Consider the following 24494-nt stretch of genomic DNA (forward strand, 5'->3'; position numbering starts at 1 on the left):
AGTTCTTCACATGATACTTGAACTTCAGTCGAAACATTCCAAAACTCAGCATATGGGTTATGACCCTTTTTACGCTTCACCTGCAATGAAAAAATGTTAACATCATATAGAATGTTAACAACATATAGCAGCTTTGGGTGAAACAGCTTCCAGAATGTTACCGGTAACTTAGTTTTGACATTGGAGCTACTAGGTTGGGGTTCAACTGACTGATTGTCAAAGTCCTGCTAGCAAGTATAACATAATAGAGTTAACATATTCAGAAGAATACATGCAATTAAGGAAAAATAAAAATTTCTAGTGTTACATGTAAGACCTTTCTTGTGATAAGCTTGGTGGTATTGTAACCTAACTCAGCAAGGGTTTTGTTCCGAGATCCCTTTGGACGGCCTCGAGGTTTTTTGTAATAATTGGATCTTTAACTCCATCATTGTTAGTTGTAGATCCTTTACTGATATTGGGGTTAGGTCTGGCACAACCGGTGTTCAGTGTCACTGCATGGGGTGATGCTTGGTGAGTAGATCTTGGTGTGATCGCTTGGGGAGTTGATTGGTGACTAAGAGTTGATCTTGGTGTGAATGCTTTGGGAGTTGATTGGTGAGTAGGAGTTGAACTTGGTGTGGTGGTTGGTTGAGGAAATGGAAGTGAAGACCCAATTTCAGAGGTCGGTAATGCAGTATTCTCCATCAGTTTTGCGCGACTTGCTCTGACCTCTTAACGTAGCTTTTTAACTACTGCTCGGACGGTCTCTACTGTGTCATCATTTACTGCAGAAGCTTCCTCGCATAAAGATTCAAGATAAGGTAGCAAGGTGTTGTACCTTTTTCATTCCTCTGTTTGACTTGTATCATGGTATGCAACTTTGACCCGGGTGTGCCTCCTAATCACGTCTTTCTGCCATCGGGAAAATTACGTACTTCGGGGGAATATCTTTGACCTTATTCTGATCCCACACTCTTATGACGTGCCTACATAGTCCCATCCTTCTCAAACTTACGGCAGTCACAACTACATTCTTTTGTAACTGGATTGAATGTCACTGAGTAAAACCTGTACCACTCAGTCACTACATCTTCATTGGTGCCACTTTTCCTGATCCAAACTCGATCTTCAACCAAGTACTGAATTGCAGTAGCACTTATAATGTCCTCTACCTTCGGAACAACATACAACATTCGAGCACATTCTCTTTGGACATCCTGAAATTTTGCATCAGTTTAATTTTTTTGGAAAAATCTCTCCACTTTAAATATACTAACAAGACGCCTGATGAATTTGCGGTCCCTATCATCAGCATCTATCTCATCATCCACACGCTTTTTCAGAGCTTGAGAATATTTTTCTGGAAATTCATAGAGTTTAGTGTGCCTATTAACAAATCCATCAAAGAACCTATTAATGCTCTCAACCCTCTGCGTCGTTTTCATACCATCCCAAAAATACTCTTTCATATACGCAGGCACCCACATGTGCCTCTCTACAAACAACTCTTGGAGCCATTCATTTTCTTCCAAATCATACAACTTCACTGCTTCACACCACCTTCTTTGGAATTCATCTATTGTGAAGCTGTCGTATATCACATTCTTCAAAGGATTCTTGAAATCGTTATACCTAGAAATAAGGTCAGAATGTTTTCTATTACTCCACAGCTTATAATGCACATGTAATTAACTGAGGAAAAACAACTCAAAACCTAATCCAAATCAGTTAAACAGAATTTTATAAAGCAACACAACCTAATCCAAATCATCAAAATTCCATTTAGAATACAAGAGACATTTAACTCTTTAGCTTATCACATAAATTACTTACTTGGCACACTTCCCAAGTTTCTCAGGAAATTTCCTCAGTATATGCCATATACACCATCGATGTCGGGTGTTGGGCATAACTTCGGCTAGTGGCTTCCTCATTGTAGCTTCTTGATCAATTAAAATAGCTGCGGGAGCCTTGCCCATACAAGTCAACCATTATCGATAAATCCAAGCAAAAGTGTCACAGTCTTCACGCGAAACAAGAGCACATCCTAACAACAGAGAATGACCATGTTGATTCACTCCAACAAAGTTAATAAATGGGAGATCGTACTCATTTGTGAGATAAGTCGCATCAAAATAGACAACATCTCCAAAATCTTCATACGCTATTATACTCCTAGCATCAACCCAAAGTACATCCTTCAAGCGACCTTCTTCATCCAACCTATGAGCATGGAAGAATTTCGGATTGTCAGCCTGCATGTAGTCAAAAAATGTCAGCATCGCTTTTGCATCTCCACCCGCCATCTTCGACCATTTATCCTTATAAACCTCATGTTTCATATCCTTCACATTAGGCAAATTTCCATTCTCCATGCTCATACATCCACGAATTTGAGTCACCGGTACTCTAACCTCATAATAATTAATCAATTTCCTACGAACTGACGGCGTCATCTTCTTCATACGATATTCTTTAACTAACTTAGCCAAAACGGGGTCCAAGGTATGAGTATGCTCCAACTCCACCGTTATCAAGACCCAAAGCCCTTCACGATTAACACTGCCGTAAATCCTAACTTGGAAATAACATTTTTTTCGACTTCCTTCTGCCCCTAGCAAGATCATTCTCCAAGATGTCACCATTCTCATTAGCAACACATCCGCCAATTTCCATTAACTTTGCCCTTTTCTTTGCGTCACGCTTTGCCCTCATATTTGGGGCACCCCAACATTCACACTTCCAGGTCATTCCCCTTCTCTTTTTCTTAATCATGAATGCAATTTGAACCCTGCTAACTCCAAAGCCACATTGCTCTGCGTATGATTTATAATATTCCTCTATTTCCTGCCAGCCACTGAACACCATTCCAACTTTTGGAGGTTCAACAGAGGTCATCACAGACTTTGTAGAAACAGTTTCAGGGCTCTCTATGTTCTGAATTGGCCCAATTGGGGAAGAGGTCTCCCCCATTGGTGTAAGGGAAATGTTGTCCAACTTGTCTGTATTAGGGCCCCTAACTCATCCATCTCTGACCTTCTTCCTAAATTACTACTAACACCACAGGTCACTGCGAAGACACCAGTAGAAATCCACCCAACATCAGCCAAAACAGTAGAAATCCAAAAATAAGATTAGGTCATACACACATCAACTCAATCAAAACCACTATATAATTAAACAAGTTCGCAATCAAAATTCACAGGAAAATTTAGAAACCCTACATTTATTTAATGTGATTCAAAACAATACTATCAGAACACTGCCTAACTCCAACACACTACATAACAACAATGTGGCCAGATTATGAGGTAATTACAGAAACAATTTCACCAATTTAAACAGATGTATAACAACATGAACACCAATTTCACCATATTACAGAAACAATTTCACCAATTTACGTGAAAGAATACACAAATCAAGCAGTCAATAAAGTACATAACACCGATTAAACCTACATTAACACCAATTTCATCAAATTAAAGCATCAATTTCGCCAATTTTTACACAAATCAATCTCAAAAGAAGCAAATTGCAAGTAACTGAAATGAAAAAGCTTAGTATAATTTCACCTAACCTTCGAAGCAACCATTTACAGCAGCTGGTGATCCATGGCGATCTAAACCATGACAAAAGTGAGGAAAAATTGAGGAGATGCGACAAGAGGGGGAGCAAAAATTGGGACGACAGTGGAGAGAGAATGAAGAGGATGAGCAACAGTTGGGTAGGGGGGAACTTGATGCTGTTAGTTCACCTCAAACCCCAACATTTACAAAAAATAATAAAATAATAACAAATCCCACGTGGTAGGTGAGATATCCGAAAACAAAAAATCACCGAGAGTAACTGGGCATCACTCTCTCTCAAATTTCTGCAATTTTTAATTTGTTTTAATTTTTAAATTGTCTTTTTATATGGAGGAGAGAGACTGGGAATGCAAGGAGGAAGGGAATGGGAATTGAGAAAGGGAGGGTGGCTAGCTGGCCGGTCTAGCTATTCCAGCGGCGCGGCTGGATTCGGCCAGTCAGCGGGTGGCACTGAAGGTTTTTTTTGTTTATTCTTTAATTTTTATAAAAATTATATATATATAGCACAATTAGAAAAAGGAAAATTTGTAAAAAAAAAAAAAAAAAAAAAAAAAAAAAAAAAAAAAAAAAAAAAAAACTTTTTAAAAGCACCATTTTGCGGAAAAAAACCTTTTAAAACCTTTTTGGTTTAAAAAAACCCAAATGTGAAATCTAATATATATATATAATGGTAGTTTTTTTTCCGAGCTTTTAGAAAGCCATATAAGATTTAATTTTCTTAACGCGTCACGTAGAATTATAAATTTTAACTGTAGCCAATAAAATAAGAGATAATTAATTTCTTTTAAAATTAAATAATTCAAATGTCATGTAAGCAAAAATTGTCGAATAAGATTTTTATGTTTAAATTAATTAAATATAAAATATTATCTTTGGATATTATGAATTTTATCTAAATATATAACAAATTTTAGCACATACAATAAAAAATATATTTTTTAAAAAATTCAAACAAACCGTGCATCGCACGAACTTCATCTAGCTTTTTTGTTAAAAGAAACCTAGTATCCCTAATTTACTCAATCAACCACTATTTTTTTAATTAACTTCTAACACTTACTTAACTATTTAATAATTAAATTAATTTATGAATTAAAAACAAAAAACACCACTCCACCACCATCCGTCCATCCCTACCCTCTTGCCTTTCCCACTCACCTGGCACGCTTCTCCCCCAACTAAGCCACTGCGTAGAATCCTCAATCAGCCACCCTCGGCAACCAATCTTCAGCGGCAAAAGGCGAACCATCTAGCTTTAAGGTTTGTTCACATTTACTTAATTTCAGCTCAGCTCTAATCAGTTCAATTCAGCTCTAATCAGTCCAGTTCAGTTCAGTTCAGTTTAGCTCCTAATTTTCCTATCTCATATATATTCATTTCAGCTCAGTTCAGTTCGGTTCAGTTCAGTTCATTTCAGCTCCAATCAGTTCAGTTTAGTTCTGTTGAGCTTAGTTCAGTAAATGTGAACATGCACTTACTCTCATTCACCACTTTCTCTCTCCTCCCTTCAACCTCCATCTCCCCCCTCTCACCCACCAAACTCCTCAACCCCACTGGCAGCATTTTTTGTGGTGGTAGGTTGTCACCATTATCAAACCTACCATTACCATCTCCCTCTCCACCAAACTCCTTAACCTCAAATGGAAGATTCCCACCTTAATGTTTTCTCTCTCCCTGACATTATCAACATGGCCGTTTCCTTCCACAAATGCATTTTTTTTTATTATTAATTACAAATAGCTAGAATCGGAGAACATCTCAAGGTTAGGGTTTAGGAAGGCGGGTGGTTCCTTGCGGGGATAAGGGGGAAAGGGGAGGTCGATAGGCGGTGGAGGTTGGTTGCCAGTGGTGGGGAGATCTTGGCGATGGGTCCGATGGGGGAGGAGGTTGCTTCCAAGGGAAGGGGAAGGGAAGATGGTGGTTGGCGGGTGATTTTTTTAGAAAATAATTTATTTAGTAAATAATCAAGTGGGTTCGAGGGTAATTAGAAGGCATCAAGAAAATTAGTAAATAATTATGTAATTAGAGAGTAATTAGGTAAACAGGTTTCTATTTGCCAAAAAAAAAAAAACCTGTTTATGCCAAATTTCGCTCAAGGGCGATCCAAGGCTGGGACGTACGACGGCTAGAGTATTTGAAAAGTAAAAAGTAATAGACAAGATTATTTTGATGACGCAGAAAACCCAAACACGGGAAAAACTGCGGGTGGATGCAAGACCACCGATTCACTATGAAAAACTGATGATTACAATGGTGATTGCAATGATTGCGAGAGCGTTAGAGTTTTAATTCTAGAGAACTGTGGATAAGATGATGCCTAAGAGATATAATTAATCAGCTATTTATAACAGAGCTAATTAGGTCAACTAGGCTGTTCATAGAGCCGTTGGAGCCGTCTAACGACCTCCTTAGAATCCGGAGGCTGTTACTAGACCTAGTCTCGGGCTTATCTCTTTGCTGGCGATAAATATCTAAAGGAGAATATCTTTGAATCTAGAAAATAAAACTGTTGAACGAATATCTTTTGGAGACTTGGTCAATCTGCCTTTAGAGGAGAATCTGTTTTGCTCACTACTTGTCGTCCCTTTGAACGTGCGACTTGTCATGCGTCGAGACGAGCTAAGAAATTACCCATAACAATTTGCCCCCAATTGTTGGGTTGATCATGGGTAGATCAAGGGAACAATTAACTTCCCACTTACCCACTATAATTTCAAAAACTGTAATAACTTCTCCACCTAATTGATACATAAATAACCGTGCCTCGTCCACTTCTACACACTTCCTTCACTTTTTCCTTCTCTCTCTGAAAATTCCCAAATTGCTCCTTTGTTCTTACGCTGCTAACTCTGCATTTTTCCGGCGACTCACTCGAATTTCGGCAACTTTTTCAGGTAACTTTCTTAATTTCGGTCTTTGATTTCTTTTGATTGTGTAGTTATCGTATGACTAGGAAGTTAATTTTACCTCAAAGGACTAGGTTTTCAGGGTTCTAGAAAGGGGTGAAAGTAAGATTGTTGGAGATATGGCTGATAATGAAGATCCTCCTTGCGATCTTGGTGAGGGTGATGTCCCGACTTTTAAGGCTCTAGCTGGGCTCCCCGAATGTGCTCTAATCCAAGTTCCAACCGACGATGAAAGGCCGGAAGACTATCTTGAAGGCCACATTGTGCTGTACGAGTATCCTTTTAAATTGGAGTTCACTCTCCAATTTGGCCGCTTAGCTAGATCCTTGATGGAGGTGTTGGATATCAGCCCCGGGCAGGTGATGCCGCAGTTTTGGAGGGTTGCTCGTACTCTTGAATAGGCAACTAAAGACTGGGAAGACCCTTTTAACCTGTCTGACTTGGTTTATGCATACAAACTAACTTTCTCTAAGAGGAACAGATGTACCTTAGTTTTGAGAAGAGGGCATCCCGCTCTTGTCGAACGAGCAGAGGTGAGTGATCGTGGCTGGAAGTCACGCTATTTGTTTGTTGATAGGGAGTCTTTGGGTGTAGAAGCTAGTTGGATTTGTTGTTGTTGGCGCGATGGAGGTATTGCTTATACCTTATGTCGCTTAACTGTTTAATTTATTTTGACGTGGTTCTTATGGCTTACTTTGTCGCAGATATCGACGTTGCTGCGGTCTCACCAGGGAGGAGTAGCTTGAAGAAGGTTGAGGTTGTTCTAAGCATCCCAGTCGGGAAATGGACTTTCGAGCGTCCTGCTAGTGCGACAGGGAACACCGAACAAACTAGTGAAGGAGAAAAAATGGCTGCTGGTAAGAACGCACTTACCCCGATATCTTGCTTCTGCTCTAGTGCTTTCGTGTTGGGATGTTTAATTTTGTTTTGCTTCATAATCTCAATCTGGGAAGTCAACGATGTCTTATGAGGAGATGTTGGAACGCGCTGGGAGGGAGAAAAGAAAGCAATCTTCAAACAGTTCTGAGGACGTGGTACTGGGCGTTCCTCCCATCCAAACAATGCAAAGTCCTCGCGCTAAGGGGATTCCTAGGGCCCCAAAGGATGTCGACTATGTGGTGCGTGTCCCTTCTAACTTTCTTGCTGGTCCGTCTATGTCTACGTCGCTTTGGCCGGCTGTAGAGAAGTTGTTGTTTCCTGGTGCTGAGAGGCGTCTAGAGAAGATGTCTCCTGCTCAAATTCTCAGTGAAGCGGTGTCTCTTCAACTAAACGTAAGTCTCTTTTTCACGTCTTACTCTTTCTCAGGTCACTCTTTGTTTTGACACCCTGCTTTTTGGTTTTCGCAGTCTCTACAGAATTTGCTCGCCATTCGGGTGCTTTTTATTTCTAACGAAAAGGAGCTGAATTCTCTTTGAGCCTCAGTTGGGACTCTAAGCAACGCAAAGCAAGTTGCTGAAGATGAGGTGAAGAAGTTGAAGAAGCAAGTCGAGGAGAAGGACATGCAGATCTCCGGTTTCAACACTACTATGGAGTTAAGGAGAAAGCGCCTTGTCGCATTGGAGGAATCTGTGGAAGAGAAGAAAAGACAGGTGACTGACATGGAAACTACCTTGGCTGAGGTTCGGGAAGATGCTGTAAACTCCAAGTGCCTTGATCAACTGACAGCTCGTGCTAAGTTGTTAAAGCACTTCTTGTCTGGTCGCTTGACTGTTGATGCTGCTCAAGGAGAACTCGATAAGTTTCTGGCGTCCTTGGGCACCGAGGCTGACTTGGCTTCTGAAGGTGACGTCCCTGGAGATGATGCTAAGTCCACTGCAGATTCTAAAGGAAATGATGAAGGTACCAAGACTCTTGATGGCGTTTTTGCTGAAGTCATCCTTGATGTCGCGGCTAAAGTTTCTGCCGAGGATGCTGCTAGAATTGGTGTCTCTAGAGTTAAGGACGTCGCTGCTGAGGATGCTTGTAGACACCCATTTGTGTCTCCCCAAAACCAAACCCAGTGATGAGTACTTTTCACGTCAAATCATAATCGAATGAAGTGAAAGTGTGGAAAGTTTAGTGTTGCGGATAGTTTTAATTTCTTTTCTCCTCTCTTTGTTTTTGAAAACCTATTTTAAGAAAGCAGCCAATCCAGTTTGGTTGGTCCATGACATGGTCCAATAGTAGTGTAGTTGGATAGGGCTTGAAAAGAGCTTTCCAACGATATATTATAAGCCCAATTCCGATAAATATGGAGGAAGTTATGGCCAAATTACTGAACTGGGCCTGGTTTGAGCCTTATATGCGGCCCAATGATCTAGAGGAGGGCCTAATATAGATTTATCATTCCTAATGCAATTAGGAATGGTTTTAGTCTTCTAGATTCTTGTAGAAGGTTCTTTTCATCTAATTGAATTAGCATTGATAAATTGACTTTTGTTGACTTTTTAGAGTTTTAATCAGAATAAAAGAATGTTTTTGAGGAAAATACGATTTTATCCTCCTGTACGGCAATTTCTATCTGGTTTTAAGAAAACGCGTCGATAATTAAGTTCGCGCCAAATGCCAGCATTAGCGCCTGACGCTAAGCTTGGCGCCTGGCGCTAATGTCAGCGTTTGGCGCTAACATCGTTTTACGCGTCAGAACTCTGTTTTGATTTTTTATCTTTTTGGCTGATTTTCTCTATAAATAGTTTTCTAAAAACTTCGTTTTCATTCACCAACTCTCATCAAGATTCTCTTGATTACTCTCTCTCTCTCTCTCTTTTCTAAACTAGCCTTCTCTCAAATACAAAATTCCGCATTCGCAAGACTTAGATACACCTAGCCATATTCGAAGTTGTCTTCGCCCTAGACGTGAAAGGTTTTAATTTCTGAGGGTTTGGTCCCAAATATCTCTTTCAATTATTTTATTTAATTATTTGTTTATTATTTTCCTTGAAGTTACTAACGCGTGTATTTTGTTATTAGAAAGAGGTACGAGGCATCCAAGTAAGTAATTTAATGGTTTTTATTGATATTATGACATAGAAATCACGCTTAGATTGTTATTTTGATTCTTAGTATCATGTCTAGGGTAATTTTAATGTCAAGTATGATTAAAAGTATGATGCCTGTAGACACCCATTTGTGTCTCCCCAAAACCAAACCCAGTGATGAATACCTTTCACATCGAACCATAATCGAATGAGGTGAAAGTGTGAAAAGTTTAGTGTTGCGGTTAATTTTTGTTAAAATTCTTTCTTTCTGTTTTCGAAAACCCACTCTATTTTATGAAAACGTCCATTACAGTTTAGTTTGGTCCATGATAAGGGTCCAATAATGGTGTAGTTGGATGGGGCTTGCAAAGACCTTTCCAACGATATATTATAAGCCCAATTCCGATGAATATTGAGGAAGTTATGGCCAAAATACTAAACTGGGCCCAAACCGGATTTTACCTACGACCCAATGATCATGAGGAGGGTCCAAAGGTTTAATCTTATTCCTAAACTAATTAGGATTGATTAGAATCTTCTATAAGTTTCTAAAATATCTTAATTATCCTTTTTGAAAAGATAAGATTAAGGAATTTGATTTAAATATAAACTTTCCTTTTTTATAAAACTTTTCTTTTTTAAAGTCCTATTTCTATTCGGATTTAAACATTTTCAAAGACAGTCAGATATTATTTTCGTGCCTCATATTTTTTATCCAAATTTTATATGGTTGGATAGATCTTGAAATTATCTTTCCAATGATATATTATAATAATAATTCCGAGCTATAACGGAAAAGATATGAATAAGATATCAAACTCTATCCAAAACTGACACCGTCTCACTATTTCGTTCATATCTTTTATTCTACAACGTATTTTAATCTGATTCCAATTGGGTTAGAAAGTAGACTTCAAGATCTTTCCAACGAAATCTTATTCATCTTATTTCGATTCATGGATCAAAATATATGATAAAAAAAAATCCGCAAAAACTGCTGTCTACGAGTTTTATTTCGATTCGAATTTGGATTCTTTTCTTAATTCTTCGACCCTCTTTTTTCCTATAAATAGAGGTCATATCTCCCCTTTTTTAATCACCAACTCTCATCAAGATTTTCTTAATTATTCTCTCTCTCTCTCTCTTTTCTAAACTAGCCTTTTCTCAAATAAATAATTCCGCATTCACAAGATCTAGAAACACCTAGCCATATTCGAATTTGTCTTCGCCCTAGACATGAAAGGTTTAATTTCTGAGGGTTTGGTCCCAAATCTCTATTTAAATTATTTAATTTAATTGTTTGTTTATTATTTTCCTTGAAGTTACTAACGTGTGTATTTTGTTATTAGAAAGAGGTACGAGGCATCCAAGTAAGTACTTTAATGGTTTAATTGATATTATGATATAGAAATCATGCTTAGATTGTTATTTTGATTCCTAGTATCATGTTAGGATGTTTTTCTTAATTTGATGTTTAGGGTGACAACAATAAATTCCTAGTATCATGTCTAGGGTAACTTTAATATCAAGTATGATTAAAAGTACGATGCTTCCTATATTCTTCCTAATATTTATGATTGTTAGTATCATGTTAGGGCTAAAGCTTTGATTTTTATTGCTTAGTGACATGCTAGGGTTTGTTATTAATCTTGTTAGTATCATGCCTAGGATCTTGCTATTATTATTATGCTTTAATATTAACATGAATATGATTATAATTATAATTGTTATAATGATTATGAATACTATTATTTTGATGATTATTTTATTTATGATAATTATTTCAATTATAATTTATTTTTATGATGATGATATTCATTATTATGTTGTTTGATGCTTATTATTTATTGCTTGATTACGCCTTTTATGCATGCTTAAAGGGAATTTGGTACTTGCAATCACGCTTAATAAGATAATTAATAATCTTGTTAGGTTAACTTTTATTATAATTCAAGTGATCGTCAATAATAGTTTATATGTGCATTAAACAGGTTTAGGGTTAATCCTATTGATTGTGTGTTACTCAGAAAGCGCACATGAATACGATCAGAATAAAGTAGAGGCCTATTATTAGGGCAGGTTCAATCTATTTTAGGTTGGATTTGTACCTTCATCCCCGAACCGTTATTTGGTTCATGACCTTATGGAGTTGACGATCTCTTGGATCGTTAAGGGGTGTAACCTTCACCTCGTGAACGGTTTACAAGTTCCTTAAAAACTTGTTGGCGACTCTTTTGCTCTATCTTCTTCCCTTTTGGACGCCACCGTACTTTAGTGTATGATCACAGTGGGGTTCAAGCTAGTGGGATTTTAAAGGCTTGAAATTATTCCCTACAGTTTTAGGCGACTCCACTGGGGAGGATTTCTATTTTAATTCCTGAATTTGTTTCGGCAATGATTTAGAATGAGTGGATGAGACTCGAAAAGTTTTAAGTATTTCATGTGCGTAATTTTGATTAACATTGTGTCATATGCATAAAAAGGTTCTCATTGGAAAGACCATCCGTAATGAGTCAAAAACATAAGGATTTTACACGTAGGAAATTTGAGAAATGTCTTTCACAACTAGGACTGAAATAACACCGCGCGAAACTGGATGATTTTATTGAGCACAGAAAGCTGCTGAGGCATGTGGGAAGTAGCGTCAGGGGCCAGAGCTTAGCGCCAAACTTTTAGCCGTAGCGCCAGACGCCAGTATTGGCGCCAGGCGCTACAGTTAAAAGTTGGCGCCAGTCTCTGTTTGCTGACGCCAATTTCCCCCAATACCGAGCCAGAAATATGCGTCCTAATTTCGACCGGTTTTTCGTATTGTTTGCTCGATCCTACTTCCTGGTTGAATTTTTTCCCACTTTTCTGAAACCCATATGTGTTCTACATATGGACATAACACTCTGGGAATTCATGCTCTATCTACCCGATTGAACGCTCCTGGCAACAAAGGGTACATCTGAGAGGTTGAATTCACCAAACCATGGAAGTGAGTTTTTTCTAAAAACTCGCGGTGTCCTATCCACACGCGTTAACCCTTCACGGATAGGCTTCTACGCGGTGCATCTGGACAATTAACCATGGACCCTATTTGACTAAACCATATCCCGAACTTTATAGAACTAGAGCCATGGTTAGGTTGCGAACTCATTGCATCATATTTTGCCTACTTGACTAATTGTGCATTATTGGTTGTGCATATATATTATATGCTCCTCTTAACCGTTTGTTGATTTGTGTTGAGATTATAATTGATGACTTAAAGAACTTTGCCTAATTAATTATTTAATTAATTAATTTGAGTCAATAAAGTCCACTTTATTTTTTCAATCGGAATTGACCTAGTACGACTTTAGGCATACCCCAGTTGACTAATAATACCGAAAACTGTCCCAGACCGACGCTCCAATATTGGTGCCAAAGTTTGAGCTGTAGCGCCACAATATAGTGTGTAGCGCCAGACATTAACTAAATAGTCTGGCGCCAACCACCATAGTGTGACGCCAGTCCTGTCGCTTGGCCGACAGTTCGGATTATTTGTCGAGTCATCACCTAGGGTCTAATTAACCAGTTTGCTAATTAATTCGGTTAATTTTCGCTGTCAATAACACTTTGTCAAGTCATTAATCGAGTCTTGGTCACATAGTCTAACCACATGGTCATGACACGAGTCTTAACATGTCACCTACACTCACTAGTCTTAGCACACACTTTGAGTGCACATCACCATGACCATGTCTTAGGTTCATGCATGAGTCGGTCTTTTCCGTCATTTGAGTTAGGGGGTACATTCTATTCCTAGTTCTTCATATCCCTCCATCTAAATCTTTCTTCACATTCTTCCATCTTTCTTCACTTCTTCCATCCATGTATGTTGAATAAAGTTTGAGTCAAATAATTAACAATAAGTATCCCCAAATTCCTTTCCCACAGTACTTGGTCGAGGAGAGAAGGGCGATTAATCAAGGACAACCTCTTTATTCAAGTCTCACTTTTTGATAAACCGATTCGTCAAAAGAGGAAGGCTAATGGAAACTCAAGAAGAAGTCAATGATCTTAAGAACCAATTGGCTACTGTGACTGAGACACTGAAGTTTCTCGCACTCAAGATCGATGATCCCGTGAAGCAACAACGGATGGACCTCATGCAAGAAAGCTTGAGCAAGCTATCTAGTGACTACAAATTTTAGGGCATGAGTTCGCAAGGGGTCTCGCTGGACAAAGAACTTCTTCCGCACAAGTTCAACGCCACTGACATCCCTAAATTCAAGGCAACAGATAACCCTTACTTCCATCTAAGAGCTTTTGAAACTATAATGAGCATTAAGGGTATCGATAAGAAGGTTTTCCCCTCTCTGTTCCCACTATCTCTCGAAACCGTTTGTCAACAATGGTTCTTTTCTCTCGAGGAAGAAAAAACCTCTTCTTGGGAGTCGATAACAAACGCTTTCATAGATATATATAAGTGCAACATCCAAGACGAGAAAGACCACAGACAACTCGAGATGTTAAAACAAAAGGAAAACGAAGGGTTCACTTCTTTCTTCAATAAATGGAGGGAAACTTCTGCTAATATGGTCAAGGCCCCTACCGAAAAAGAATCCGTGAGGATGTTTATCAAGAATCTCCAAGGGAAGTATTCAAAGCACTTAAAGTACCAACACGACTTGAATACTTTCAAAGTTGTTTATAATATAGGCATTGACATTGAAGATGACCTTCTGAAAGATAATAGTGCGAGAGGAAAGAAGAGCGACCATCCTTCTTCTTCCTCTAATGAGGTACATGCTACAAACACCTCTAAACCACAAATCCAAAGATCAAAAAGGGTGTTCACTCCACTTGGTATAAGTTATGAAACGGCTTTCGAGAAGCTACATCACAAAGGACTAGTCATGCCCATAGGGCCCATCAAAGATCCGGTTCCAAAAGCTAGGCCACCTAAGTGGGATCCTAATAAGCATTGCAAATATCATCAAGGAAAGGGTCACGACACTGAAGAGTGTTGGAAACTCAAAGAAGCTATTCAAGATCTGATCGATAACAGTGAAACTTCCGAAATTCTAGCCATCGAAGATGACCAAGCATCCTTTGATCCATCACTTCTTATCACACCTGTAGGAGAGCCTATGATCGAGACAGCTTATATGACCTCTCTCAATGAAGTAGCCATAATCGAGGAGGATGAAAGTCTTTTCTTAGATAATACCAAGGAAGACTCGTCAAGTCTAAAAGAGGACATTCGAAAACTACAAGATGTCATTGCCATGCTCTTGAATATGGTAGAAGGATTAGCAAATCGGGTGATGGCCATCGAACAAAATTCTCGTCAAGAGTTTAATGAAGAACTTAATGCTCCTAAGCCACAGGAAAAATGGACCATTGTAGAATACACATCAATAGGAATGACTTACAATGAAGCTTTTGACTGTCTTCACGATCAAGGTCTTATACACTCCATTGGTCCCAGTCAAGACCCTCCATCTGAAAAACGTTCTCCTAATTGGGATCCAAATTCCTATTCTCGATACCATAGAGGTCGCGGTCACACTACTGAGAAGTGTCTCGCCCTCAAGGATCATGTTCAAGACTTCATTGATTCAAATCTCCTTCATGTTCCTCCGCGCGACAAGAAGGCCAAGATTAGGAACAATGGTAATAGGGGCTGTAAAGGGAAGAAGAACGACTATCCTTCTTCTTCTGAAAACACCTACTCTAGTAATAGTGTTGGTACTTTCGACCTTAGTGAGATCCTAGCCATGGGAAATCGAAAGCAACCGAAAAGGGAATCTACCCCTATTGGAATTAGCTACGATGATGCTTTCGATCGACTCCATGCCAAGGGAATCATTACTCCCATAGGACCTACTAAAGATCCCCCACTTAAGAAAAGATCGCCTAGTTGGAATCCAGACAAACACTGCAAGTACCACCAAGGTAGGGGTCATACTACTAAGAGTTGTTGGAAGCTAAAGGAGGCCATCCAGCATTTGATTGATAACAACAAGCTTCCCATACCTCCAGTCAACAAGAAGAACGAGTAATGATAAGGCAAACACAAGACAAGAGGCGAGCTTCAATGACAAGATTTCATGACCTCTTTTTCTATTTTCATTTTACCCCTTCCCCAATAAGTCTAGCATAGGCACCTTTTATTTTCTTTTAGATTAATTTTGTAGATTTTTCCTTTTTCCCTTTTTAATAAAATGAGCATTTATTTCCTTGCATATGATCATTTCATTACATTGCATTCAAAAAAAAAAAAAAAACCATGTCGAATTAAGCACAAGGTATACCAATGATTTGAGGCACCCCTTGTAGTCACATCATATCTCCTTTCGCCTTTCTAATTTACAAATCCTTTCTTCATAAACCACTTTGAGCCTCGTCTAACGATAGACCTTTCTTTTTTTCAACCTACATTTACCTAACCTTGGGATGGGATGGTGTGTAACTTATGCAATTCTAAGCTTGAGTGAATCCAAAAAAAATTAAAAATAAGCAATGATAAAAAATAAATAAAAGTGTACAAAAGGGTAAGTGTTCCAATGTCTTTGATATGAAAGTATCTTCGATAAGAACACGTCTCAGATTGCGTCTCTTATCGAGTGCTCGGTACCGTGCCTGAGAAACATGAATGCCAAGTGAGTGATAGAACGCATGATCGAGATTTCCCACACTTATAAAAATAAAATGGATGCTAAAGCAAAAGAAAAGAAAGAGCTAAAAAAAAAAGTAGAAAACCTCAAGCATAAAAATACAAATATTCAAAAGCAAGGTTGCACACCTTGGGGGCTTATCTAGGGTCTTGAGCCTTTATCCCTTTTTTCTATAACCTTTAGCCTAACCACGTTACAACCCTTAAAAATACCTTTTTTTTTAGGTATACACACTTGTGCGAGGTTCGGCTAGAGCTACGTTCGGCCTGATTCCTAACGGATACGTAGGCAACCCCACATCGAGGTGCGGCCGTAATAAACATGCATTCATATTCACATTCACACACTTACACCAAAATCATATCAAGGAATCTCCAATGCTCATCCCTATTCATTTAGAGCTATACTTGGGGGCTTGATCCCTACATCATTAGCTTACCTAGCCTAAGAGTCACCACCATTTGACTCTTTTCAATAATATATTTTTCCACACACTTAGCTCTTGCGGCCTAACTTTAGTGTCACTATCACACACTGCACAGATACATGACCAAATATACTTCCCTTAGGAACCCTTTGTCATGAAATCTTAATACAACGCTGAAGCATGCCTTGTCATATCAAAATCGCTCATCAATCGTAATCATCATTGCATCACGAAGTATGAAGTGCTTAGCCTCCGTGCCTAAGTTACCCAAATACTTTCATCATGGAGTCAACAGTTGAGATAGCCTAGGATGGGTTAATCCTTGAATCTTGAGAGATAGTATCAAACAACATTTGACTAAGCTCATTCAACATGCATTCGAAAACTTTCGATTCTTTTTTGCGTCTTTCCTTTTCGGGAGAAAGTCGGTACCCTCCACAAAAATGACGGAAAATTTTTGCTTTTTTGCATTTTTCGAGTCGCATAATCAACACTATGCACACACGGGTCATGAGTCTAACACATGTGTCATTTCACTTTGAGTCAAGTCAACCTCGAGTCAAGTTTATACCTTGAGTCGTGCCAAGTCGATGAGTCAAGCAACATTAAACCTTAGGTCAACCCTAAGATAATATTAAGCCTTAGGTCAACCCTAAGATGGTTAAAGAAATTGGCAAAGTTCTATAGTCAAAAATAAATACAGGTGCAGCAGAATAGGGAGGACCCTACTCCAATTCCTAGCGCCAAAGATATCTCAGCAATGACAGAGCTTGAAGCCTCTCAGAAAGGTGATTTCGACCTCATACAACAATTTCGGGTTCCTTGGTACGCCAGTTAGCCCCTATAAGCAATTTGACATGATTAAGTAGTCAGTTTGATTACAATCGCAATGAGTGATCGACCTGATGAAAGATCGTCTCATTTAGCTTAAAGCGCCTAATCACGGAGACACCGACATACTGGTTTTAGCGGAAATAAAGTTTAGGCGAGCTTTAGAGATTGACAAATGTTGGTCTTCGGAAATTTTTTCTTCAAGACATTATCGCAACAAACATTCAAGCACCGAAGCTCTATTGTTCAGAGGCGCGTGAACATTTCCATCAAGCTCTTTTGCTTCAGAGACGCGTGGACATTCCCTATTTTCAAGCTCTTTTGTTCAGAGACGCGTGGACATTTCCTATTTTCAAGCTCTTTTGTTCAGAGACGCGTGGACATTTCCTATTTTCAAGATCTTTTGCTCAGAGACGCGTGGGCATTCTATTATCAAGCTCTTTGTTCAGAGACGCGTGAACATATCAAAAATAAGCTCTTTGTTCAGAGACGAGTGAACATCGAAATAGCAAGATGGCGTTCTCTAGCTTGTAGAAAGTCATCAAACAAAATACAGCAACAAATCGATTACCTCCATCGAACCATCGAACCATAATCGAATGAGGTGAAAGTGTGAAAATTCTAGTGTTGCGGTTAGTTTTTGTTAAAATTCTTTCTTTCTGTTTTCAAAAACCCACTCTATTTTATGAAAACGTCCATTCCAGTTTAGTTTGGTCCATGATAAGGGTCCAATAATGGTGTAGTTGGATGGGGCTTGCAAAGACCTTTCCAACGATATATTATAAGCCCAATTCCGATAAATATTGAGGAAGTTATGGCCAAAATACTAAACTGGGCCCAAACCGGATTTTACCTACGACCCAATGATCATGAGGAGGGTCCAAAGGTTTAATCCTATTCCTAAACTAATTAGGATTGATTAGAATCTTCTATAAGTTTCTAAAATATCTTAATTATCCTTTTTTGAAAAGATAAGATTAAGGAATTTGATTTAAATATAAACTTTCCTTTTTTTATAAAACTTTCCTTTTTTAAAGTCCTAATTCTATTCGGATTTAAACATTTTCAAAGACAGTCAGATATTATTTTCGTGCCTCATATTTTTTATCCAAATTTTATATGGTTGGATAGATCTTGAAATTATCTTTCCAATGATATATTATAATAATAATTCCGAGCTATAACGGAAAAGATATGAATAAGATATCAAACTCTATCCAAAACTGACACCGTCTCACTATTTCGTTAATATCTATTATTCTACAACGTATTTTAATCTGATTCTAATTGGGATAGAAAGTATACTTCAAGATCTTTCCAAAGAAATCTTATTCATCTTATTCCGATTCCTGGATCAAAAGATATGATAAAAACAAAATCCGCAAAAACTGTTGTCTACGAGTTTTATTTCGATTCGAATTTGGATTCTTTTCTTAATTCTTCGACCCTCTTTTTTCCTATAAATAGAGGTCATATCTCCCCTTTTTCAATCACCAACTCTCATCAAGATTTTCTTGATTATTCTCTCTCTCTCTCTCTTTTCTAAACTAGCCTTTTCTCAAATAAATAATTCCGCATTCACAAGATCTAGAAACACCTAGCCATATTCGAAGTTGCCTTCGCCCTAGACGTGAAAGGTTTAATTTCTGAGGGTTTGGTCCCAAATCTCTATTTAAATTATTTAATTTAATTGTTTGTTTATTATTTTCCTTGAAGTTACTAACGTGTGTATTTTGTTATTAGAAAGAGGTACGAGGCATCCAAGTAAGTACTTTAATGGTTTAATTGATATTATGATATAGAAATCATGCTTAGATTGTTATTTTGATTCCTAGTATCATGTTAGGATGTTTTCCTTAATTTGATGTTTAGGGTGACAACAATAAATTCCTAGTATCATGTCTAGGGTAACTTTAATATCAAGTATGATTAAAAGTACGATGCTTCCTACATTCTTCCTAATATTTATGATTGTTAGTATCATGTTAGGGCTAAACCTTTGATTTTTATTGCTTAGTGACATGCTAGGGTTTGTTATTAATCTTTTTAGAATCATGCCTAGGATCTTGCTATTATTATTATTCTTTAATGTTAACATGAATATGATTATAATTATAATTGTTATAATGATTATGAATACTATTATTTTGATGATTATTTTATTTATGATAATTATTTCAATTATAATTTATTTTTATGATGATGATATTCATTATTATGTTGCTTGATGCTTATTATTTATTGCTTGATCACGCCTTTTATGCATGCTTAATGGGAATTTGGTACTTGCAATCACGCTTAATAAGATAATTAATAATCTTGTTAGGTTAACTTTGATTATAATTCAAGTGATCGCCAATAATAGTTTATCTGTGCATTAAATTCAACCAACATAGATTAAACAGGTTTAGGGTTAATCCTATTGATTGTATGTTAGTCAGAAAGCGCACATGAATACGATCAGAATAAAGTAGAGGCCTATTATTAGGGCAGGTTCAATCTCTTTTAGGTTGGATTTGTACCTTCATCCCCGAACCCTTATTTGGTTCATGACCTTATGGAGTTGACGATCTCTTGGATCGTTAAGGGGTGTAACCTTCACCTCGTGAACGGTTTACAAGTTCCTTAAAAACTTGTTGGCGACTCTTTTGCTCTATCTTCTTCCCTTTTGGACGCCACCGTACTTTAGTGTATGATCACAGTGGGGTTCAAGCTAGTGGGATTTTAAAGGCTTGAAATTATTCCCTACAATGCCTTTTATGTTCTTCCTAATATTTATGATTGTTAGTATCGTGTTAGGGTTAAAGCTTTGATTTTTATTGCTTAGTGACATGCTAGGGTTTGTTATTAATCTTGTTAGTATCATGCCTAGGATCTTACTATTATTATTATGCTTTACCATGATTCATGATTATTTTTATAATTGTTTTGATTATTATTAATATTTATAATTATATATTATTATATTGATTATTATTATGTTGCTTGATTATATATTTATTGTTATTGCTTGATCACGCCTTTTATGTATGTTTAACGGAAATTTGTACTTGTAATCACGCTTAATAAGATAATTAATCATCTTGTTAAGGTTAATTTGATTATACTTCAAGTGATCGCCAGTAATAGTTTTATTTGTGCATTAATATTCAACCAACATAGATAAACATGTTTAGGGTAATCCTATTGATTGCATGTTAGTAAAAAAAACGCACATGAATACGATCACAATAAAGTAGAGGCCTATTATTAGGGCAGGTCCAATCTCTTTTAGGTTGGATTTGTACCTTCATCCCCGAACTACCAGTCATGGTTCAAGACCTATTGGAGTTGACGATCTCTTGGATCGTTAAGGGGTGTAACCTTCACCTCTTGAACGGTTTACAAGTTCCTAAAAAAACTTGTTGGCGACTCTTTTGCTCTATCTTCTTTCCTTTTGGACGCCACCGTACTTTAGTGTATGATTACAGTGGGGTTCAAGCTAGGGATTAACGTTTGAAATATTCCCTACAATGCCACTAGGGTTGGCATTTTTGGATTTAAGGACGTTGTTGCCGAGGACGCGTGACTTTTGTTGTCTTTGCCTTTTGTTTATCTTTTGAATTTATGTTTGTATTGAACTTCGTTTGTATTTTGCTTCTTTTACTGGTCATCGTGGGACGATCAGTTTTATGCTTTGCTGCACTTTTGAACACTATTTTCTATCTTTACTAGCTGTCATGGGGCAGTTAGTCCTTTATTTCCTGCAAAGAAAACTTTTGACTCCTGTACGTGTGTTGAAATGACTTTGCTTTTATTACCTTTTTGCATGTCTTGCGTACATTTGATCTTTTGAATTAGATACAAGAATTAAAAGTAATGCTTTCAAAATGCACTTCTACATTAAGAAAAAACGAAGAAAAAGACAGAGAATTTTATCGCTAAGTTGTTTGATTGCTTGTATACTTGGGAGGTGCCCCCAATATCTGATGTCGCACGTCAGTTGGCCAAATTTGACGTCGTTGATGAGATATTATACTGCCGTGGCTTTCTTGGGTCGTGACTAACTTTCTGTCGTGTCTCGCCCATTTACTAGGCTTTGACTGACTTTCTGTCACGTCTTGTCCTAGAGCTGGCGTCTTGATGCCCTTGCGTTATTTCTGCAAAACATGCGTTAGGACTGGCCGTTGGCGTTTTTGCCAACGGCCCTCCGATGCCTAAGTCAGAACACTTAATGCAAGAAAAAACGAAATGAAAAAACGAATGAATTTAAGACTTAAGATCGGGCGTTCGAGTACCTTTGCCTTTACCTAAAAGTGGTAAAGTTAGAGGTGTGTCGCGTTCCAGCTTCGAGGAACAACTTTACCTTGTTGGGACATGAGTCTGTATGCCCCCTTACCTGCGACATCGAGGATCTGGTATGGTCCTTCCCATGTCGGTCCTAGCTTTCCGTCTACTAGGTTTTTGGTGTTTTGAAACACCTTTCTTAACACTCAATCTCCGATCCTGAATACCTTAGCTTTAACGTTCTTGTTGAAGCTTCGTGCGACAATTTTCTGCTATGCTGCCATCCTTAGGTAGGCTGCCTCTCGTAGTTCTTTAGATGTGTCAAGGTTGGATGACATCTCTATGTTGTTTTGATCACCTGTCATAAGACCATACCTTGCGGTTGGGATCTGTACCTCAGATGGCAAGACTGCTTTGCACCCATAGACAAGTGAGAATGGTGTTTGCCCTGTTGACGTCCTCGGGGTCGTCCTATTCGTCGAAAGGACTAACGGGAGTTCTTCTGCCCACTTTCCCTTGGCCTCCTTGAGTCGTTTCTTGAGCGATTGAATGATCGTCTTATTGCTTGACTCAACTTGGCCGTTGGCTTGTGGGTATCGGGGTGTTGACGTGCAAAGGTTGATGTTCCACTTGTCGCAGAACCTTCTGGTCTTATCACTTATGAATTGTGACCTGTTGTCACACATGATTTCTAAGGGATGCCAAACCTGCAAATGATGTTATTCCATACAAATGAAATGACTTCTTTGTCACGTACCTGAGTGAATGAGTCTGCCTCAATCCACTTTGAGAAGTAGTCCGTCAGTGCAAGCATGAATACTTTTTGTCCAGGGGCGACTGGTAGCTTCCCTACTATGTCCATACCCCATTTCATGAAGGGCCATGGGCACAGCATGGGATGGATCATCTCAGGTGGCTTGTGTGTTAACCCTGCGAATCTTTGGCAGCTGTCGAACTTTGCTACGTATGTTTCGGCGTCTTTCTTCAAAGTTGGCTAAAAGTAGCCTACTCGCAGGACTTTGTTTGCTAGACTGCGACCTCCAGAATGGTTGCCGCATTCTCCGTCGTGTTGTTCCTGCAAGACTTCTTGTTGCTTGTCGTCGACGAGACATCTTTGCCAAAGACCTGTAGATGATATTTTGAACAATACATCCTGCTTAATTGTTTATCTAGAGGCTTTATACCTGACTTTTCTTAGTTCTAGTGGATCGTTTGGTATAACGTCATCCTTCATGTATTGGATGATTGGCGTCGTCCAATTTGGAGTTGTGTCTATCGCCATTACATCTAGTATCTGGGACATGTCGAATCACAGCTTTTGAAGGTGGACCAGAGGGATGGTATTGAAAGGCGACTTTCTGAGCGCCGAACCTAGGTTGGCCAGGGCGTCAGCTTGGGTGTTCTTGTCCCTTGGGACTTGCTTAATTGTGAACGGGTTGAATTTCTTGGCTTTCCTCTTGGCGATCACCAAGTAGGCCGTCATTTTTGAATCTTTGGCTGCAAATTCACCGTTTAGTTGGCTGACGACCAACAATGAATCGCTGTAAACATTTAGGCCTGTTGCCTCTAGGTCTAATGCGACAGTCATGCCTGTAATTAGTGCTTCGTACTCTGCGTCGTTATTTTTTGCCTTGAAGTCGCAACTGATTGATTGTACGATCATGTCTCCTTGTGGTGATTTTAGCACGACGCCTAACCCGGCGCCTCTCTAGTTTGACGAGCCATCGCTGAACATTGTCCAGATCGCTTCTTTTTGTGCACTGTTTATTTCTTCGAGTTCTTGGGCTGCTAGGGGCTCTAGTTCCGGGCTGAAATCTGCAACAAAATCTGCGAGGGCTTGGGACTTGATGGTCGTTCTTGGCTGGTACTTGATGTCGTACCCACTAAGAGCGACGCTCCACTTGCCTAACCTTCCTGTCAAATCTGGGCTACACAATACAGACTTAAGAGGAAAATTAGTGCGTACCACCACTAGGTGGGTTTCAAAATAGTGCCGCAACTTTTTAACAGCAGTTGTTAAAGCAAGTACTAATTTTTAAAGGGCGGAATACCTGGTCTCTGCATCGAGCAGAGACTTACTGACGTAATATACGGGCAGTTGTTGACTGTCGTCTTCCCTAGCTAAGACCGCGCTAACAGACGTGGTACTGATGATTGTTAAGTATAACTGCAGTGTCTCGTGCTCTTTTGGCTTGGACAGTAAAGGTGGTGATGCCATGTACTTCTTAAGGTCTTGTAGGGATTCCTCATGCTTTTCCGTTCATAGGAATTCTTTGTTTTTCCTCAGGACGTCATAAAAAGGGCGACATTTGTCGAATGATTTGCTTATGAATCGATTGAGCGCTGTGACGCGTCCTGTTAGCTTTTGTACCTCTTTGACGTTCCTAGGGGACTGGATGTTGATAATGGCTTTGATCTGGTCGGGACTTGCTTCGATCCCTCTTTGAGTCATGATGTACCCTAAGAATTTTCCTGCAGACACTCCGAAAGAACATTTAGTGGGATTCAGTTTCATACCATATTGTCTTAAGACGTCGAATGATTGCTTGAGGTGACCGATATGATCTTCTGCTCTTTTGGATTTGACCAGCATGTCGTCGATATACACTTCCATTGTGTCCCCTAGTTGCTCTTTGAACATCTTGTTGACGAGCCTTTGATACGTTGCTCCTGCGTTCTTCAGTCCAAACGGCATAACTTTGTAACAATAGCTTCCCTTGTCCGTCATGAAGGCTGTCTTCTCTTGGTCGTCTAGATGCATCAATATCTGGTTGTACCCTGAATATGCGTCCATGAATGTAAGCAGCTCGTGATCGGCGGTTGCGTCGACCATTGCGTCGATGTGTGGCAGAGGAAATGGGTCCTTGGGACATGCTTTGTTCAAGTCT

General features: G+C 38.8%; 3 protein-coding genes across 3 annotated transcripts; all 3 read right to left on the minus strand.

Moving 5' to 3' along the window:
- Window positions 1-968: 968 nt before the first annotated feature.
- LOC145642993 (protein FAR1-RELATED SEQUENCE 5-like) lies at window positions 969-1916 on the minus strand. The gene is made up of 3 exons (XM_081694154.1): window positions 1816-1916; window positions 1260-1614; window positions 969-1199 (listed from the first exon to the last, which is right to left on the minus strand). The coding sequence occupies exons 1-3, from the start codon at window positions 1914-1916 to the stop codon at window positions 969-971; spliced, it is 687 nt and encodes a 228-aa protein (XP_081550280.1).
- Window positions 1917-1973: 57 nt separating this feature from the next.
- LOC145642994 (protein FAR-RED IMPAIRED RESPONSE 1-like) lies at window positions 1974-2438 on the minus strand. Its single transcript, XM_081694155.1, has one exon. It carries the CDS (start codon window positions 2436-2438, stop codon window positions 1974-1976), a length of 465 nt encoding a protein of 154 aa, XP_081550281.1.
- A 19440-nt stretch (window positions 2439-21878) lies between these two features.
- Window positions 21879-22513, minus strand: LOC145642995 (uncharacterized). The gene is made up of 2 exons (XM_081694156.1): window positions 22364-22513; window positions 21879-22313 (listed from the first exon to the last, which is right to left on the minus strand). The coding sequence occupies exons 1-2, from the start codon at window positions 22511-22513 to the stop codon at window positions 21879-21881; spliced, it is 585 nt and encodes a 194-aa protein (XP_081550282.1).
- Window positions 22514-24494: the final 1981 nt, after the last annotated feature.

Source organism: Chenopodium album, chromosome 8 (assembly GCF_948465745.1).
Source record: "Chenopodium album chromosome 8, dcCheAlbu1.1, whole genome shotgun sequence".
NCBI lineage: Eukaryota > Viridiplantae > Streptophyta > Magnoliopsida > Caryophyllales > Amaranthaceae > Chenopodium > Chenopodium album.

Excerpts from the sequence above, each read along its gene's own strand:
- LOC145642993 (XM_081694154.1), bottom strand. The coding sequence starts at position 1,916 with ATGAGGAAGCCACTAGCCGAAGTTATGCCCAACACCCGACATCGATGG. Across the intron at positions 1,615-1,815 it reads AAACTTGGGAAGTGTGCCAA|GTATAACGATTTCAAGAATC; the intron begins GTAAGTAATTTA and ends CCTTATTTCTAG. Across the intron at positions 1,200-1,259 it reads GCAAATTCATCAGGCGTCTT|GATGTCCAAAGAGAATGTGC; the intron begins GTTAGTATATTT and ends GCAAAATTTCAG.
- LOC145642994 (XM_081694155.1), bottom strand. The coding sequence starts at position 2,438 with ATGACGCCGTCAGTTCGTAGGAAATTGATTAATTATTATGAGGTTAGA.
- LOC145642995 (XM_081694156.1), bottom strand. The coding sequence starts at position 22,513 with ATGATCCATCCCATGCTGTGCCCATGGCCCTTCATGAAATGGGGTATG. Across the intron at positions 22,314-22,363 it reads AGGCAGACTCATTCACTCAG|GTTTGGCATCCCTTAGAAAT; the intron begins GTACGTGACAAA and ends CATCATTTGCAG.